Source organism: Oncorhynchus nerka, linkage group LG20, assembly GCF_034236695.1.
Source record: "Oncorhynchus nerka isolate Pitt River linkage group LG20, Oner_Uvic_2.0, whole genome shotgun sequence".
NCBI classification, from domain to species: Eukaryota; Metazoa; Chordata; class Actinopteri; order Salmoniformes; family Salmonidae; genus Oncorhynchus; species Oncorhynchus nerka.
In genome coordinates this window covers 78,127,111-78,148,228 of record NC_088415.1, presented here as the reverse complement: position 1 = coordinate 78,148,228, position 21,118 = coordinate 78,127,111, and the positions used below count along the sequence as shown (strand labels likewise).

The window sequence follows — 21,118 nt, the reverse complement described above, 5'->3', positions numbered from 1 at the left end:
TGTGTGTTGCAATGACTCGTTGTTCCCGTTTCGCTGAGACAAACTGAACACCTACTGTATGTTGGCTAGCTAGCATATCCAGCATTGAGCACATGTGAATGACTCCCTCCCACTCTTCAGTGTGTATTGCATCAGTCCAATATCAGATATATCAGTTTAATTTGGTGTAATGAAACTACCGGTTTGTATTTTCATTTTCTATTCCCGACCTTACATATAAAAAATACTGTACCCATGTACATTTTAAGTCAATGTCAAGACGAACTAATAACTACTATTTGGCTGTACAAAGGGATTTGTTTAATCTTTTATTTTTTTAACCAGACCGTTCAAACCAGTGATATTATTACATGAAAGAATATTTGTTTCACAAAAGCATTAGGGCTCAGTTAAACCAAACCCACATTGCAGTATTTATGCAGTAGCTCTTTTTCCATCGTCAAATTAACACAGACTGGTCTTGGGTACTGTATAAAACCTGCAACTACACCAGGGCGATCCTCCTCAGGACTGCTTTCACTTTTCAGAATTGTGGGTGTGGGCACGGGATGAAGTGTGGGCATGGGATGAATTGTGGGCATGGGATGAAGTGTGGGCACGGGATGAAGTGTGTAAATAAAGACACCTCATAAACATTTCTATGGCAGTTAATGAATCCCAGCCTTCGTTAGTCGTTTGGTAAAAGGCCACAGAGGAATACAGAAAATGGTCATACCGTGACATAACGTATCAAAACGTATCACACACATGCAGTTATACACAAACACACTCACAACAGTTGTCATTGTCTTTTTAGACCAGAGATTAAAATGTGATTTGCAGGTTAAACAAACGAATTACCCCGTCTATGTTTATTTATTGAAGCATGTTCATCTTAAAATATTAGATTTTTGGGTCAATATGGGTCACCTGTAAATAGTCAAACATTCCTTTTGAACACCTATTTGCCAATAAACAGTAACACATTGTGGGCATTGGGGAAATAAATCTGGCATTTTGTATGGTAGCCTGCATTTGGTAAATGATTTCATTCTATTGTCAATAACACTTGCCTTTTAAGGCACTCAGTATTACTGCAACATAATGAACATGGTGGAACAATCTTCACAAAGACACACTCATCACACCCTTTCATCCACAAGACAAACTAAATCTGAGACAGGATACTCTAACCCACAACATAACCGGCAGGAAAAAAAGACTTCTACAAAAACAAATCACAATGCTCGACAAAACACTTGGACACACAACTGTAAACTACAGATCATTAGACATACATTTTGTTTTCAAAAGAGATGAATTACAGTGGGGGGGGGGGGGGCTCATAATAATAACTGGAATTGAATCACTGGAATGGTATCAAGCACTTGGAGACTGTTTTTTAATACCATCGCATTAACACCAGTCCAGCCATTACTATGAGCCGGGGGGGGGGGCATCTTGGTAAGGGGACCAGCCGTTGCCCACTGATCAGCCTAATGCTCATTACAGATTAGTATAACAGATACATTGTTCAAAAATCTTTAAGAAATCTTGACAGGCATTGGATTTCTCTTAATGTGACCAAGGGAGATGTCTGCTTTTGGTCTAATGCCTGGAGCCACTAGATTTGACAGCTATAATGCAGTTCACCTCTGGCATTATCCGCTAAGCGGATGTTGGCTAAAGTGGATCTGATTGTAACTGCCAAAATAAAGGAAACACCAACGTAAAGTGTCTTAATAGGGGGCGTCGGGCCACCATGCGCCAGAACAGCTTCAATGCACCAGATTCTACAAGTGTCTGGAACTCTATTGGAGGGATGCAATGCCATTCTTCCATGAGAAATTCCATAATTTGGTGTTTTGTTGATGGTGGTGGAAAATGCTGTCACAAGCACCACTCCAGAATATCCCATCTGGTGACAGACGGCCATGGCATTTGGTTTACATCGTTTGCTCATCAAACCACTCAGTTACCATTTGTGCCCTGTGGATGGGGGCATAGTCATGTTAGCCAAAATAATGGCCTGATAAGCATTTTTATACATGACCCTAAGCATGATGGGATGTTAATTGTTGAAATAACTCAGGAACCACACCTGTGTGGAAGCACCTGCTTTCAATATACTTTCTCTCTCATTTACTCAAGTGTTTCCATTATTTTGGCATTTACCTGTATACACTGGAAGAACCTGCCAGTCTCTGTTGTAAGTCAATTTTGACTTGAGTGGAAGCTAGGATTGACCCTTTAGTAACAAGCTGACATGTGTGCCAACATAAACAATATGATTATAGTAGCTAGAGTCTGAAGGAAATTCATTGTCGGTTGCGCTTCAAGGCTAAAGGGACTTGCCATTATATTAGAGCGTCCTGGGGTTATAGAAGGGTTGTCACTTTCACAATATGTGTGGGTATAAGAGAAACTGAGCAAAAGTGAGAGAATGGGCAAGAAAGACCATGAAGATAGATGAATGAGAGAGAAGTGGAGATAAGAAAAGTGTGAGAGATTGAAAGGGAGGAAGAGGAAGTTGTGGCTCTAGGAAGCGGTGAACTTCCTGAGTGTGATGACAATGAGGGCGAGGAGGACTGAAGCCCCCAGGAAGACAGCGATGACAATAGCTGTGATGGCGCCCGGGCCCAGGACACCTGGACACACATAGTACATGCAACACGCAAAGGTTAGACACTAGTGTATAAACCATGATTGTCAAGTCAAATTCAAAGTAAAATTGTATTCAAAGTTCAAAGTCTAAATACAATTGTATGGTTTATTACCAATTCATTACATTTAAAGGGGTTGTGGTGTGGAACAACTAATAGACACAAATAACCCCACCACTGTGCTTTCACCAATGTCTCTTGCCATGCAAATAATGGCAGAATAGTATATAATTTTCTTAATCCTCTGGGTACAACCGAAATTATTGATATTAATAAACTGGTGATGGGAAATGTTCTGGAAAAATGAATGACATGTCTCACCTTCCTCCTCATCCATGACCTGTGAGTGGGTGGTGTCCTCATACTCGAAGGTTAACACTCTCTCCGTCATGTCCTTGAAGGGATCTTTGGTGGTGACGTCATATGTCCCGCCACCGGACAGTGTGTCCTGGTTGTCCCCTTGTAAAGTTGGCGTGGGGTCTTCCACGGTCTCTGTGAACAACAACCGTGTGTGTTCACAATTTGGGCATGTTTGTAGACAAGTCTAAAGTGCCTTCAGAAACCATTCATACACCTTGCCTTTTTCCACATTTTGCTGTGTTCGAGCCTGAATTCAAAATGTATTAAGCAAAATGTAAATCGCCCATCTACACACACAATACCCCATAATGACAAAGTGAAAACATGTTTTTAGAAATGTTAGCAAATTGATTGAAAATGAAATGCAGAAATATCTAATTGTACACCCTAGTCAATACATGTTAGAATCACGTTTGGCAGAGATTACAGCTGTGAGTCTTTCTGGGTAAGCAGTGATTACAGCTGTGAGTCTTTCTGGGTAAGCAGTGATTACAGCTGTGAGTCTTTCTGGGTAAGCAGTGATTACAGCTGTGAGTCTTTCTGGGTAAGCAGTGATTACAGCTGTGAGTCTTTCTGGGTAAGCAGTGATTACAGCTGTGAGTCTTTCTGGGTAAGCAGTGATTACAGCTGTGAGTCTTTCTGGGTCTTTACAGCTGTGAGTCTTTCTAAGCAGTGATTACAGCTGTGAGTCTTTCTGGGTAAGCAGTGATTACAGCTGTGAGTCTTTCTGGGTAAGCAGCGATTACAGCTGTGAGTCTTTCTGGGGGCGATTACAGCTGTGAGTCTTTCTGCAAGCAGTGATTACAGCTGTGAGTCTTTCTGGGTAAGCAGTGATTACAGCTGTGAGTCTTTCTGGGTAAGCAGTGATTACAGCTGTGAGTCTTTCTGGGTAAGCAGTGATTACAGCTGTGAGTCTTTCTAAGCAGCGATTACAGCTGTGAGTCTTTCTGGGTAAGCAGCGATTACAGCTGTGAGTCTTTCTGGGTAAGCAGTGATTACAGCTGTGAGTCTTTCTGGGTAAGCAGTGATTACAGCTGTGAGTCTTTCTGGGTAAGCAGTGATTACAGCTGTGAGTCTTTCTGGGTAAGCAGTGATGACAGCTGTGAGTCTTTCTGGGTAAGCAGTGATGACAGCTGTGAGTCTTTCTGGGTAAGCAGTGATGACAGCTGTGAGTCTTTCTGGGTAAGCAGTGATTACAGCTGTGAGTCTTTCTGGGTAAGCAGTGATTACAGCTGTGAGTCTTTCTGGGTAAGCAGTGATTACAGCTGTGAGTCTTTCTGGGTAAGCAGTGATTACAGCTGTGAGTCTTTCTGGGTAAGCAGTGATTACAGCTGTGAGTCTTTCTGGGTAAGCAGTGATGACAGCTGTGAGTCTTTCTGGGTAAGCAGTGATTACAGCTGTGAGTCTTTCTGGGTAAGCAGTGATGACAGCTGTGAGTCTTTCTGGGTAAGCAGTGATTACAGCTGTGAGTCTTTCTGGGTAAGCAGTGATTACAGCTGTGAGTCTTTCTGGGATTACAAGCAGTGATTACAGCTGTGAGTCTTTCTGGGTAAGCAGTGATTACAGCTGTGAGTCTTTCTGGGTAAGCAGTGATTACAGCTGTGAGTCTTTCTGGGTAAGCAGTGATTACAGCTGTGAGTCTTTCTGGGTAAGCAGTGATTACAGCTGTGAGTCTTTCTGGGTAAGCAGTGATTACAGCTGTGAGTCTTTCTGGGTAAGCAGTGATTACAGCTGTGAGTCTTTCTGGGTAAGCAGTGATTACAGCTGTGAGTCTTTCTGGGTAAGCAGTGATTACAGCTGTGAGTCTTTCTGGGTAAGCAGTGATTACAGCTGTGAGTCTTTCTGGGTAAGCAGCGATTACAGCTGTGAGTCTTTCTGGGTAAGCAGTGATGACAGCTGTGAGTCTTTCTGGGTAAGCAGTGATGACAGCTGTGAGTCTTTCTGGGTAAGCCTCTAAGAGCTTTGCACACCTGGATTGTACAATATTTGCAAATTATTATTTAAAAAAATTCTCCAGGCTCTGTCAAGTTGGTTATTGATCATTGCTAGACATCCGTTTTCAAGTCTTGTCGTAGATTTTCAAGACAATTTATGTCAGAACTAACTAGGCCACTCAGGGACATTCAATGTCGTATTGGTAAGCAACTCCAGTGTATATTTCAAATCAAATGTTATTGGTCACATACACATGGTTAGCAGATGTTATTGCGAGGGTAGCGAAATGCTTGTGCTTCTAGTTCCATCAGTGCAGCAATATCTAACAAGTAATCTAACAATTCCACAACTACCTAATACACACACCTAAGGGACAGAATAAGAGAATACGTACATATTTGGCTTTGTATAAGGTTAATGTATAAGGTTAAGGTTAATGTCCTGCTGAAAGGTGAATTCCTCTCCCAGTGCCCGTTGGAAAGCAAACAACCTGGTTTTCCTCTAGGATTTTGTCTGTGCTTAGTTCTTTCCGTTTCTTTTTACCCCCCAAAACTCCCTAGTCCTTGCCGATGACATAACATAGTGCAGCCCTCACCATGCTTGAAAATATGAAGAGTGGTACTCAGTGATGTGTTGGATTTGCCACAAACACAACCCTTTGTATTCAGAACATAGTTAATTTCTCTGTCCTTTTTGTTGTTATTGCAGTATTACTTTAGCCTTTTAGCAAACAGGATGCATGCTTTGGAATATTTTTTATTTTGCACAGGCTTCCTTCTTTTCCCTGTTATTTACGTTAGTATTGTGGATGTTGATAAACCTTGCTCAGTTTTGTCCTATCACAGCCATTAACCTAACTGTTTTAAAGTCACCATTGGCCTCATGGTGAAATCCCTGAGTGGTTTCCTTCCTCTCCGGCAATTTAGTTAGGAAGGACGTATATCTTTGTAGTGACTGGGTGTATTAATACATCATCCAGTGTAAAAAAGATTTTTTTGTACTGTATCTGGCCAAACAGGTTCTGGAAAGAAACAGTCCAAAATGGAGAGGTGTCGGATCCTGTTCTGGCAGGATCTGGCTCATATTCAGCACTGGATTGAATATTCAAGACATTTCAGCCTAACATTTCCAAATATGTAATTCCAGTGACATCATGGTGTATTTAATGTTTTTTACCCTTTTTTCGTGATATCCAAATTGGTAGTTACAATCTTGTCCCATCGCTGCAACTCCCCTACAGACCTGGGAGACATTGTGGCTATTGTGTATAGGCCAGTGACATCAATATTATCCATTTTAAATTCAGGCTGTAACACAACAAAATGGGGGAAAAAGTCAAGGCGTGTGAATCATTTCTGTAGGCACTGTATAAACTGTTCAAATGTAGCATTGTGTACATATTCGTAGTGAAAAACATAACTTGTACAGATCTCTTCAGGAAATAGATATTCTACCATCAAAGGGACTACCTGGCGAAACAAGGGTTAAATCAAACATTTCCCTGCGGGTAACTGAACAAGCTCAGTCAGACCTGCTACTCTCTAGACTTGAAGTTGCTATTCACATACTATCAGCTGGATAAAACCAACCCTGGAGAAAGAGTGTGAACTGAAAATATGACTCATGTTATATTACACATATTACAGTGGCTTTGCTGATGGCTGCTAATATATACTAATGTATGCGAATTTAGGAATGTAAGCCACTGTATGCTCCTCTAACAGAGAGCCAGTGAGTGACAGAGCTGTGAATGTAACATACTGTATGCTCCTCTAACAGAGAGCCAGTGAGTGACAGAGCTGTGAATGTAAGATACTGTATGCTCCTCTAACAGAGAGCCAGTGAGTGACAGAGCTGTGAATGTAAGATACTGTATGCTCCTCTAACAGAGAGCCAGTGAGTGACAGAGCTGTGAATGTAAGATACTGTATGCTCCTCTAACAGAGAGCCAGTGAGTGACAGAGCTGTGAATGTAAGATACTGTATGCTCCTCTAACAGAGAGCCAGTGAGTGACAGAGCTGTGAATGTAAGATAATGTATGCTCCTCTAACAGAGAGCCAGTGAGTGACAGAGCTGTGAATGTAAGATACTGTATGCTCCTCTAACAGAGAGCCAGTGAGTGACAGAGCTGTGAATGTAACATACTGTATGCTCCTCTAACAGAGAGCCAGTGAGTGACAGAGCTGTGAATGTAAGATACTGTATGCTCCTCTAACAGAGAGCCAGTGAGTGACAGAGCTGTGAATGTAAGATACTGTATGCTCCTCTAACAGAGAGCCAGTGAGTGACAGAGCTGTGAATGTAAGATACTGAGTACAGAGCTAAGTATTAGCCCCAGTCTTTGATGCTACAGTGGAAAGTTGCTAAGCTACTAGCTTCTCTGCGAGCAGCCTCAGACCAGGGCCTGAAAGGATGTCTTCGTATGGGGATCAACACTCTCTGTACACAGTACAGGTAGCCTCCGCTGTGTGCTGTCTCAACTCCTTCGGACACCTTGCTCTTCTCTCCAGCTCTCCACATTCTGCCCCTCTCCTGTGTCTCTCACCCACATTCCACAGGTCCTAACATGGAAGTGCTACACGACTTCTTACACCTTCATTGCAGCCATGGAAACATGATCCAGATCTCTTAAACATCCCTCTCTCTCTCTTACTACCCCAGTAGAGGAGAGTGAAGGGCCAAGAATAGTAAAAGTGGATTCTGGATAAGGCCAATTGAAGTTACTAAACTGCAACTTGATTTACTTCAATGATCTGAGAAGGGGTATTGTGTTAAGTGCACAGCTGAGTGAGCTTGACTTTTTAATTGAAAGAAACAGGGAAAATTTGATCCCAATCTACAAAGAAAAAAAACGTCCACGCACACACAAGTGCACACTTTAGGAAGTTGAGGGTACCTTAATTGGGGAGAACAGGCTTGTGGTAATGACTGGACTGTAATAGTATCAAATACATCAAACATATGGTTTCCATGGTTTCCAGGTGTTTGATTCCATTCACTCCGTTCCGGCCATTATTATGAGCCGTCCTCCCCTCAGCAGCCTCCTGTGGTGCATGTGCGCGCGCACACACACACACACACACACACACACACACACAGACTTACAAATCCTACCCGTGCTCACGCTACACATACCAACAAAACCATACACCAAACATATTTAAACTCAACAGACATAATTTATCAGTTATAAAACCGCCCACTCTAAACCTTACTGAACTCTGACAATCTCACAACCAAGCATTCCCACCATAGCCTCGGGAAGTAGGCTAAAAACAACTTCCCGCGGCTATGATTCCCACTCAACCTTGCCAATACGGTTTTATTTGATAAATCTCGAAAATACACATAACAAAACGTATCACTTCAAAAGACTCTCTCACACACAGCCACATTCAATTCCAACTATCAAAGATAAAAACAGAATAATGTCCAAAGACTTGTGGGCATCACTATGATTCCAACATCACACACAAACTCCGATAGCGAACTCTGTTGGTGAGGGCCTGTGTACTGTTGATGAGCCGAGCCGAGGCCGGTCGGGGTGGGTATTTCTGATGTTGCTGTGTGTGTTGGTTGACTCATGTGTTAGCGTGTGACTTCCTGTGCAGGGGCTGGCTGCAGGTACAGAGCCCTGGGCCCCTGGCCAGCCTTGCCATCAATGAGGCCTTCAGCCTGTGGCACAAAAGGCCGCTTGTGCGGTCATGGAGGGCGGCTGCAGGTCTGCAGTAGAGGCAGGCTCCAACTGGTAACGGCCGGCCAGGCTCAAACCTAGAGTAGTCCCAGCCCCTACACGTCAAACAAGCTTGTTTATCAAATTGTATGAGTGTGTGTGAAAAGGTTGTACCTCCTTGGATAGCTTGGTTTAAGACAGAGAGAAAAGCGCTGCGATGTTTTTCCATTGGTGTTTGTTCACCTTATCAAGGAGGGCAGGAGGAGTTTGCTTCTCAGTAAATTTCCAGTAATGGCTCCCATTTGTAACCGCGGCGCTACCATTGGGCAGCTAAATAATCTCCATCTACTACAGATTGCCACTAAACTATATCTCATGACGAATTTTCCAAAAGGTGTTCTTGCTATCAGTTTCAGGTAATTCCAGTCGACAAAATCCTTCTACAGATGTAGGATGTTCATTTGATCACCCTGTTGCAGAATAACTTTTGTTCATTTCAGACTTGATTTTCCCTTACGAAAAATGTATCATCAACCCATAATTTTTTTTCCATTAATTAGAATCTATTTAATTAACTTTTCCAGTTGCTACAGGATTATTTTCCTGCTGTAGCAAACTGGTTTAAATAAGATCATATATCTCTGTACATGGGTCTAATATTGGTACCCACGACCAGTCGGTCATAAGACATTAACATGGGTCTATGAGGTGAGGAAACACACGCTGTCACTCATTGACATTAGGTGGGCATTTCGAGTGTGGCGGTTAAACTGTCTGTGTTCACAAAGGGCAGCCCAATTCGGAATGTTTTTCCACTAAGTGGTCTTTTGACCAATCACATTAGATATTTTCACATCAGATCTTTAAAAAAAAAGTTTTTTAGAGCTGATGTGATTTGTAAAAAGACCAATTAGTGAAAAAAATATCAGAATTGGGCTGCCTGTCTAAACCAGCCTCTATGGCATACCATCATGTCTCATTCACCCAGAGGAACAGATCCAAATTCCACTAACATACACAGCTAATCTGCTTCACATCCAAAGTCTAACTCACTGATGACGGAACATACCATCTCAGTAGTCTCGTGCCTCTTGTCCACATCCGATACTGTACTACAGACGTTTGTAGCTTTGACCTCACCAGTCAGGATTTCACACGGCCTGGAGAGATGACAAAGCTTTCATAACGGGTGTATGCGAATGCCACCCTGCACAGCACTACCACCCCCCCACCACCACCAAAAAAAGGTGCACCGCCCATGCCCTCACCCGCTCCTCCTCCTCACAAAACAGGGTGTTAGTTACAAATATCCTGTGTGTTTGTGAGCTTCAGAATTTATAGCAGACCTCTCGTCACCAACTGTAAGCTGGCACAGGTCACAAGTCAGCCAGGAGGGCTCTGGTCTCGGGGGGGGGGGGGGGGGTGCACTTTAACCTCTACTTGTATTCCGACCATGAAATTAAGCATGAGAAAAGCATGCTATTCATCCGCTACTAGTTTGGATGGGGATTGGATAAATTAAGGTGTGGCAGTCAAAAGTTTTAGAACACCTACTCATTCAAGGGGTTTTCTTTATTTTACTATTTTATAGTAAAAGGTGATTCGACTCAAGTTTAAAACAACTCACAAATAGAAATTATTACCAAGTGATAAAACAAGAGTCAACTAAAAGGATCATTAGAGCCAAACAGACAGGGTTATGGAAGACAGATCATCAGGAGTGACAATGTTATCAATATGCATGACTTACTGTATATCCACTCAATGCATTTTTCTGCCCCTCCCAGTTTAATTTCACCTTTATTTAACCAGGTATTCAACTCTCTAGAGACAGCAGGAGCGGTAGAGATACTCTAAATGATCGGCTATGAAAAGCCAACTGACATTTACTCCTGGGGTGCTGACTTGTTGCACCCTCGACAACTACTGTGATTATTATTATTTGACCATGCTGGTCATTTATGAACATTTGAACATCTTGGCCATGTTCTGTTATAATCTCCACCCGGCACAGCCAGAAGAGGACTGGCCACCCCTCATAGCCTGGTTCTTCTCTAGGTTTCTTCCTAGGTTCTGGACTTTCTAGGGAGTTTTTCCTAGCCACCGTGCTTCTACACCTGCATTGCTTGCTGTTTTTGGGGTTTTAGGCTGGGGTTCTGTATAGCTGATGTAAGAAGGGCTATATAAATACATTTGATTTGAGGTAGGCCAGTTGAGAACAAGTTCTCATTTACAACTGCGACCTGGCCAAGATAAAGCATAGCAGTGCGACAAAAACAACAGAGTTAAACAAACAAACGTACAGTCAATAGCACAATAGAAAGATCTATGTACAGTGTGTACAAATGTAGAAGAGCATGGAGGTAAGGCAATAAAAAGGCCACAGAGACTAAATAATTACAATTTAGCATTAATACTGGAGTGATAGATGTGCAGAGGATGATGTGCAAGTAGACATACTGGGGTGCAAAAGAGCAAGAGGGTAAGTAATAATATGGGGATGAGGTAGTCAGGTGTGCTATTTATAGATGGGCTGTGTACAGGTAGAGTGATCGGTAAGCTGCTCTGACAGCTGATGCTTAAAGTAACAGAGGGAGATATAAGACTCCAGCTTCAGATATTTTTGCAATTTGTTCCAGCCATTGGCAGCAGAGAACTGGAAGGAAAGGTGGCCAAAGGAAGTGTTGGCTTTGGGGGTGACCAGTGCAATATACCTGCTGGAGCATGTTACAGGTGGGTGTTGCTATGGTGACCAGTGAGCTGAGATAAGGCGGGGCTTCACCTAGTAAAGACTTATAGATGACCTGGAGCCAGTGGGTTTGGCGACGGATATGTAGTGGGGACCAGCCAACGAGAGCATACAGGTCGCAGTGGTGGGTAGTATATGGGGTTTTGGTGATAAAACGTATGGCACTGTGATAGACTACATCCAGTTTGCTGAGTAGAGTGTTGGGGGCTATTTTGTAAATGACATTCACCGTAGTCAAGGATCGGTAGGATAGTCAGTTTTACGAGGGTATGTTTGGCGGTATGAGTGAAGGAGGCTTTGTTGCAAAACAAGAAGCAGAATCTAGATTTCGTTTTGGATTGGAGATGCTTAATGTGAGTCTGGAAGGAGAGTTTACAGTCTAACCAGACACCTAGCTATTTGTAGTTGTCCACATATTCTAGATCAGAACCATCCAGAGTAGTGATGCTATTCGGGCGGGAGGGTGGGGGCAGCATTGGGTTGAAGAGCATGCACTTAGTTTTACTAGCATTTAAAAGCAGTTGGAGGCCACGGAAGGAGTGTTGTATGGCGTTGAAGCTTGTTAGCACAGTGTCCAAAGAAGGGCCAGATGTATACAGAATGGTGTCGTCTGCATAGAGGTGGATCAGAGAATCACCAGCAGCAAGAGCAACATCATTGATATATACAGAGAAAATAGTCGGCCCGAGAATTGAGCCCTGTGGCACCCCCATAGCGACTGCCAGAGGTCCAGAAAAAAGGCCCTCCGATTTGACACTGAACTCTATCTGAGAAGTAGCTGGTGAACCAGGTGAGGCAGTCATTTGAGAAGCCAAGGCTATTGAGTCTGCCGATAAGAATGCGGTGATTGACAAAGTTGAAAGCCTTGGCCAGGTCGATGAAGACGGCTGCACAGTACTGTCTTTTTTTAGTTTTTTAGTTGAATTTTACCCCTTTTTCTCCCCAATTTCGTGGTATCCAATTGTGGTAGTAGCTACTATCTTGTCTCATTGCTACAACTCCCGTACGGGCTCGGGAGAGATGAAGGTTGAAAGTCATGCGTCCTCCGATACACAACCCAACCAAGCCGCACTGCTTCTTAACACAGCGCGCATCCAACCCGGAAGCCAGCCTCACCAATGTGTCGGAGGAAACACCGTGCACCTGGCAACCTTGGTTAGCGTGCACTGCGCCCGGCCCGCCACAGGAGTCGCTGGTGCGCGATGAGACAAGGACATCCCTACCGACCAAGCCCTCCCTAACCCGGACGACGCTAGGCCAATTGTGCGTCGCCCCACGGACCTCCCGGTCGCGGCCGGTTACGACAGAGCCTAGGTGCGAACCCAGGGACTCTGATGATGGCACAGCTGGCGCTGCAGTACAGCGCCCTTAACAACTGCGCCACCCGGGAGGCCCACAGTACTGTCTTTTATCAACGGCGGTTATGATATCGTTTAGGACCTGGAGCGTGGCTGAGGTGCACCCATGACCAGCTCGGAAACCAGATTGCATAGTGAAGGTACGGTGGGATTCGAAATGGTCGGTGATCTGTTTATTAACTTCGCTTTCCAAGGCAGGGCAGGATGGATATAGGTCTATAACAGTTTGGGTCTAAGATGTCTCCCCATTTGAAGAGGGGGATGACCGCGGCAGCTTTCCAATCTTTGGGGATCTCAGACGATGCGAAAGAGAGGTTGAATAGGCTAGTAAATGGTGGTTGAAACAATTTTGGCAGATAAGTTTTGAAAGAGAGGGTCCAGACTGTCTAGCCCAGCTGATTTATAGATTTTGCAGCTCTTTCAGAACATCAGCTGTTTGGATTTGGGTGAAGGAGAAGCGGGGGGGCAAGTTGCTGCAGGGGGTGCTGACGTGTTGGCCGGGGTAGGGGTAGACAGGTGGAAAACATCGCCAGCCGTGGAAAAATGCTAATTGAAATGATCGATTATCTTAGATTTATCAGTGGTGACAGTGTTTCCTATCCTCAGTGCAGTGGGCAGCTGGGAGGAGGTGCTCTTATTCTCCATGGACTTTACAGTGTCCCAAAACATTTTGGAATTAGTGCTATAGGAAGCACATTTCTGTTGGAAAAAGCTAGCCTTAGCTTTCTTAACTGACTGAGTATATTGGTTCCTAACATCCCTGAAAAGTTGCATATCGTGGGGGCTATTCGATGCTAATGCAGAACGCCACAGGATGTTTTTGTGCAGGTCAAGGGCAGTCAAGTCTGGGGTTAACCAAGGGCTATATCTGTTCTTAGTTCTACATTTTTTTTGAATGGGGCATGCTTTTTTAAATGGAGAAGAAAGCACTTTTGAAGAGCAACCAGGCATCCTCTACTGACGGGATGAGGTCAATATCCTTCCAAGATACCCGGGCCAGGTCGGTTAGAAAGGCCTGTTCACTGAAGTGTTTTAGGGAGCGTTTGACAGTGATGAGGGGTGATCGTTTGACCGCGGACCCATTATGCACGCAGGCAATGAGGCAGTGATCGCTGAGATCCTGGTTGAAGACAGCAGAGGTGTATTTAGAGGGAAGGTTGGTCAGGATGATATCTAAGAGGGTGCCCATGGTTACAGATTTTGGGTTGTACCTGGTAGGTTTCTTGATAATTTGTGTGAGATTGAGGGCATCTATCTTAGATTGTAGGACGGCCGGGGTGTTAAGCAAGTCCCAGTTTAGGTCACCTAACAGTACGAACTCTAAAGATAGATGGGGGGAAAACAATTCACATATGGTGTCCAAGGCACAGCTGGGGGCTGAAGGGGGTCTATAAGAAGCGGCAACGGTGAGAGACTTGTTTCTGGAAAGGTGGAAGCTCAAATTGTTTGGGCACAGACCTGGATAGTATGACAGAACATTGCTCTTAAAGAAGAAGTTACAGGTCTGTGAGAGCCAGACATCTTGCTTGTTTGTAGGTGACCAAATACTTGTTTTCCACCATAATTTGCAAATAAATAAATAAAAAATCCTACAATGTGATTTTCTGGATTTTTTTCTCCTCATTACGTCTGTCATAGTTGAAGTGTACCTATGATGAAAATTACAGGCCTCTTCTCATCTTTTTAAGTGATGAGTGCACAATTGGTGGCTGACTAAATAATTTTTTGCCCCACTGTATATCCACAGTAAAATGAGTCCTATATCAACATAACCTGAAAGGCCGCTCAGCAAGGAAGAAGCCACCGCTCCAAAACCACCATAAAAAAGCCAGACTACAGTTTGCAACTGCACATGGAGACAAAGATTGTACTTTTTGGAGAAATGTCCTCTGGTCTGATGAAACAAAAATAGAACTGTTTGTCCATAATGACCATCATTATGTTTGGAGGAAAAAGGGGGATTCTTGCAAGCCGAAGAACACCATCCCAACCGTGAAGCAGCATCATGTTGTGTGGGTGCTTTGCTGCAGGAGGGACTGGTGCACTTCACAAAATAGATGGCATCATGAGGATGGAAATTATGTGGATATATTGAAGCAACATCACAAGACATCAGTGAGGAAGTTAAAGTTTGGTCGCAAATGGGTCTTCCAAATGGACAATGACCCCAAGCATACTTCCAACGTTCTGGCAAAATGGCTTAAGGACAACAAAGTCAAGGTATTGGAGTGGACATCACAAAGCTCTGATCTCAATCCTATAGGAAATGTGTGGGCAGAACTGAAAAAGCGTGTGCAAGCAAGGAGGCCTACAAACCTAACTCTAGTTACACCAGCTCTGTCAGGAGGAATGGGCCAAAATTCACCCAACTTATTGTGGGAAGCTTGTGGAAGGCTACCCGAAACGTTTGACCCAAGTTAAACAATTTAAAGGCAATGCTACCAAATACTAATTGACTGTATGTAAACTTCTGACCCACTGGGAATGTGAATAAAGAAATAAAAGCTGAAATAAATCATTCTCTCTACTATTATTCTGACATTTCACATTCTTAAAATAAAGTGGTGATCCTAACTGACCTAAGACCGGGCATTTTTACTTGGATTAAATGTCAGGAATTGATAAACTGAGTTTAAATGTATTTGGCTAAGGTGTATGTAAACCAGTCATATGGCAGCAAACTGAATCATATCAACTTTCCCACAAGTTTATGAAATGCTGTGCCATTATGCAGAATTAATATAGTTTGGCCTTTTATCTTGCAGGGATGAGCACTCTCGATTGCCTTAATTATAGGCTACCCCGACTTTCTCTGTCTCCTATTTCTGTCCTATATTAGTCACTATCAGTATTGACTGTCAGTAGGCATAATGACCACACATATTCAACTGTCAATTTACTGTTAGTTCCATTCAGTTGGCAGAGTTTACATAATCATTTAATTACATTGTTTTGTTTACCTTTTAGTTCTCTCTGTAAACGCAGTCACGGCAGTGTGGTTGTTGCTGAGGATCATTAGTAACAGATGATAATATAACAGAAGACATAGGCTAATTAAATGTTTATGGAGCAGAGCGTGGACCAAGACCTAACAGTTTGAACCAGACGCATGGAGCAATGCCTGGCCGTGTCATCACACAGTTCCATGGTTAATGCAGGCAATAGACAAGGCTACTATTGTAAACTATTCTCCCTATTAGAATTATATATATACACACTAGTCTTCCAACATTAACATGGATTTAATAACTGAATGTGGCAATTTTCAGAATTTCTTTCTTCCGTGCGTAAAGACTCTCCAGATCAGAGTATTTTTAAATCTACCAATTGGAGCTGAAATGGAGATGAATATGCATATATTTAGAAGGCTTTCTTTCATTGATTCCTAATATTCTGAACCTGTTCTCTCTATTTATTCTAGTGAGTCTGTCGACAAAATTCGAACTAAAAGGTACAACGTATTTTAAAGGGATGGTTTAAGATAAATGTATTATAAACCCTATTGAATGAAAATCCAGGAGAAAATCTGTTGACCAGGAAGTGGGAGGGTTCTCAGCAGTTGAATGTAATGTATTCAGAGCGAACAAGGTAGCCACACCTGCAGAGCGCCTTATGCAACAGAATAAGGTACACTACATGACCAAAAGTATGTGGACACCTGCTCATCGAACAGCTCATTCCAAAATCATGGGCATTAATATGGAGTTGGTCCCCCCTTTGCTGCTATAACAGCCTCCAATCTTCTGGGAAGGCTTTCCACTAAATGTTAGAACATTGCTGTGGGTACTTGCTTCCATTCAGCCACAAGAGCATGAGGTTGGACACTGATGTTGGGCGATTAGGCCTGGCTCACAGTCGGCTTTCAAATTCATCCCAAAGGCATTCGATGGGGTTGAAGTAAGGGCTCTGTGCAGGCCAGTCAAGTTCTTCCACAGCGATCTTGACAAATCATTTCTGTATGGACCTCGCTTTGTACACTGGGGTTTCATGCTGAAACAGGAAAGGGCCTTCCCCAAACTGTTGCCACAAAGTTGGAAGCAGAGAGTTGTCTAGAATGTCTTTGTACGCTGTAGTGTTAAGATTTCCCTTCACTGGAACTAAGGGGCCTAGTACGAACCATGAAAAACAGCCCCAGACCATTATTCCTCCTCCACCAAACTTTACCGTTGGCACTATGCATTGGGGCAGGTAGCGTTCTCCTGGCATGCGCCCAAGTTAAATTCATCCATCGGACTGCCAGATTGTTAAGCATGACTTGTTGTAAAGGTGGCATTCTATGACTTTCACGTTGAAAGTCACTGAGCTCTTCAGTAAGGCCACTCTACTGCCAATGTTTGTCTATGGAGATTGCATGGCAGTGTGCTCGATTTTTTTTTACACCTGTTAGCAACGGGTGTGGCTGAAATAGCTAAATCCACAAATTTTAAGGGGTGTCCACATACATTATATATACAAAAGTATGTCTGAATACCAAATACTGAGAAGTACGTAGGAAAGGCATAAGGCAGAGATTTCCTCAGTCTGAATCAGCCCCCAGGAGAACAGCCAGTACTATGGCTGGGTCCCAATTCTGTAAAACAGTTTAATTTCCTTGTCTACTTTCCTTTAGTGATCACAGAGATATGGTCTCTGGGAGGTTAGTACAACAGAGGAGTATTATGGTTGGGTCCAAATATTTCTAAACGTATTTTTTAAATTTACTTCCCTTCTCAAGAGATGAGGGCTTGGGTCACTGGAATCTTTGCAAGTGGAGAACAAGAGTATTTTGGTTGGGTCCCAATACTGTTAAAACTGTTTTCTTTCCTTGTCTACTTTACTTCGTGCCCACTAAGAGATGAATGAGCTGGATAGGTCAGAAGTTGTGTCCATGTTGTCTGTTGTCTATAGCTTGTGAGGTGTGGAAACACTTTGTTGCTTTTATGAATTTTGTCTTGCTGCTTTTTGTTCTATGTTGCTCTGTCTGTATGCTATGTCTTGCTTGTCCTATGTTGCTATGTCTTGCTTGTTCTATGGTGCTATTGTCTATATTGTAATTGTTTTTAATAACCTGCCCAGGGACTGCGGTTGAAAATTAGCCGGCTGGCTAAAACCGGCACTTTTACTGAAACGTTGATTAATGTGCACTGTCCCTGTAAAAATAAACTAAACTAAACTAAGTTGTAGATTGAGGAAATTAAATGAGGAAAGAAAGATTTGGTGGCAAACGATTTAGTAAGTAAGTAAGGACATGAGTGGCACCATGCCTGGCATCACTGGTCCAAAACAACATGTAAAGTGGAAGTCATTCATGAGTCATCTTGGATATTTACTTATCTTGTGGAATACGGAATGCGGGGGTGCCGATACAGAATCTGATGCTTGTGAGACAATAGACATTCATCATAAAAGGAACTGCAAATCCCTAAAATAACAAATCATCATAAAAGGAAGTGCAGTTTTAAGAGACAATGCACAAAGTTCCAAGTTCAATGTTAAACTGGACATCATGATCATGCAAATGTCGATACAAAAATTAAACTGCGAATTCAGTAACTAAATTGTCAACAACACGGTTCATTATCAAACCAACCACCTCATCCTTAAAATGCTTAGATGTTACTATCAATCTGGTGTTATATTTTCCTCACTGCATAATGACAGTTGTGTACAGGTCATTGTTTTGAGGAAAAAGTACCATGTTCCTGGTGGCTTGCTGTGGCTCTAACCCTTGCCCTGACCCCTAGGGCCTTAATGCTGCTGTGCTGTGTTCCCAAGGCCCTCACAATACCGGGCTTTGTGGAATCCCCTCTTCTCCCATGCCGCTCTTTAGGCTTATCACTCAAGTGTGAGAGTAGGAGAGACAGATATAGAAATGAAGGGAGAGAAAGAGAGGGACATGGATTGAGGAAGAGAGAGGTAAACAGAGAACTAGAAAGAGGAAAGAAAGAAATAGAGGGATATAGAACTAGAAGATAGTGAGACAAATAGGGGGAGAGAGAAACAAGGGGAATTAGAACAAGAAAAACAAAAGGAGAGGGTGATAACTCCAGCGAATCTGTTGACACCGTATCTAGATCAGCAGTAAAACCACACACAAAGATGGTAAAAAAAGGTTATTCTAACAAAGCCACTAACACGGATAATAAAAAATAAAATAAACCACTACAAATTGCTAGTACCTGGCATCCTTTTCAACCATTTTATCAGTGCATTCTTCTGAAGTAGTCACAACTCGCAAATAGCAGCGTATTTGATATTCTCCTCTCATACCTAACACTCTTCAAAATAAAATGTTCATAAACCCATATGAATAAGCACATAGAAAGGTTGACAACTCTTGACTCTTGGCAGAGGGAAACCACTGGCAAAATGAGCCAATATTTCAGTTTCAGACAGCTTCTAAATGTGAGGCATTATGAAAGCAAGTGAGTCAAAGACTAGCTTTCAGTCTCCAAACTTCCATTCGCTCAAACTGCATCATTTAGGGTGAGGGCACTCGCAACCGGGCCTCTAGATCAATAGTGGGGGGAAATGACACGTATACACACCTTGAGCTCAGCTAAATATGACCATATTTACCCAAAGCCCACTCAATGAGCAACATTCAGAATAATAGATTTTTTTGATAATTTATCCACAGAAATAACAAGTCAAACATGGATTTGAATTCAATTTGAATGTCACTGAAATTGCAGATAATAGAAGACTAGTTGTTGGTGTGCTTGTTGGAGTGGATGAAAAGCAGGCAGCATATTTTCTGCCTTCAACTTTGCAACAACTGACTTCAACAACCCTGCATTTCTGGTGGCAAATCTAGTGTTTTTCAACAAACATTGTGTCATTTCTCATCTACTTCTCTCTATAGAAGCCTCAACCAAACTGTTGTGTTTTCCCCTTGCCCCAACAATCTTTCCAATCCCTTGACCTTTTGAGGTGAGGTCTGAGTAAGGCAATGTTACGAAACATTATAAACACATAATGTAGTAGTAAATACATGTATCGTAGTGTGGACGGTTTTTATTGCATTCACACTTAGGATATTCAAAAACATGCAAAGACCAATAAATGCATGTATCATATATTACACTCTTTCCGTGACTAATACAAGGACAACCAGGATACAACGTCCAGCAGTGAGCTTACCTGAGTGGATGGTGGCTACCCAGAGGCCTAGCAGGACCAGAAGGACGAGTCTGGATACACTGCTGCAGTTGGCCATGATGGTTCCTGTGTTGAGCTAGGACGACTGGACTGAGTCTCCAGAGCTCCTGAAGCATGTGCTAGTGAGTGCTGGATCAAAAAAAGAGTTGAAGAGAGAGGTGGAAGAGGGACTGGGTATTGAGAGAGAAGCTTCTGGATGGGGCAGACTTTGCGAACACCTCTCATGAAGGCCCACCCACTTCATATTACTCAAATAAGAAGTTGCCTGTAGACGCTGATCCAAGCTCTGTTCCAACTATTTTCCACCCAAAGTTATAATTAGGACTGGGGCAGGGTACGCTGATCCTAGATCTGCTCATGGGAAACTTCTAACCAGAGAGTGGAAGACTTTAGGATTGGCCATGTTCCATGCCTCCCCAACAGTCAGTCCATCGTCCTGTACCTTCCAGTTAGTAGACGTCACTGATACATGCTCAGATATTTTCTCGAAGTTCAGGATTTGGGGTAGGCTTATCAGACCCTAGATCTGTGGTAAGGGGTTATGGGCGTCAAGCTTGCCACTTGGGAGATATTTTGGGGTTTTGGAAGAAGCTGTGCGTTTCGATCTATCCTTATGTTACGAGTCGACACAGATGGATGTGGGTTATTTAAGCAATAAGGCCCGAGGTGGCGTGGTATATGGCCAATATACCACGGCTAAGGGCTGCTCTTATGCACGACGCAACCTGGAGATCTGATATTCCACAGCTGTCAGCATTCAGGTTTCGAACCACCCAGTTTATAGCCCTGAATGCTGATTGGCTGAAAGCCGTGGTATATCAGACCGTATACCACAGGTATGAGAAAACATTTATTTTTACTGCTCTAATTACGTTGGTAACCAGTTTATAATAGCAATAAGGCACCTTGGGGGTTTGTGATATACGGACAATATACCACGCATAGGGCTGTGTCCAGGCACTCTGTGTTGCGTCGTGTGTAAGAACAGCCCTTAGCCGTACCACCTCGGGCCTAATTGCTAAAGTATTATTGGAAATCAGGGTAGGTATGCTCAGTAGGGTGAATTGTTTAGGATATAACCCAAAATTACATCAATGCAGGGAATGATAAACTCAGCAGGGAAAAATAATTTGGTTTGGTATTAGACCAATTATAGGATGACAAGTACTAATCTAAAATCAGTAACTGGGAGGAGATATATTCACAACTATTGCATTCAACTTTGGACTTACACACGATTTATGCTATTTTAGATTTTAG

At 42.9% G+C, this 21,118-nt stretch overlaps 1 protein-coding gene across 1 annotated transcript; it reads right to left on the bottom strand.

Moving 5' to 3' along the window:
- Window positions 1-301: 301 nt before the first annotated feature.
- Window positions 302-21,107, bottom strand: LOC115101796 (protein SNORC-like). The gene is made up of 3 exons (XM_029621265.2): window positions 19,841-21,107; window positions 2,964-3,134; window positions 302-2,627 (listed from the first exon to the last, which is right to left on the bottom strand). The coding sequence occupies exons 1-3, from the start codon at window positions 19,914-19,916 to the stop codon at window positions 2,518-2,520; spliced, it is 357 nt and encodes a 118-aa protein (XP_029477125.1). The 5' UTR covers window positions 19,917-21,107; the 3' UTR covers window positions 302-2,517.
- Between the last annotated feature and the right edge of the window lie 11 nt (window positions 21,108-21,118).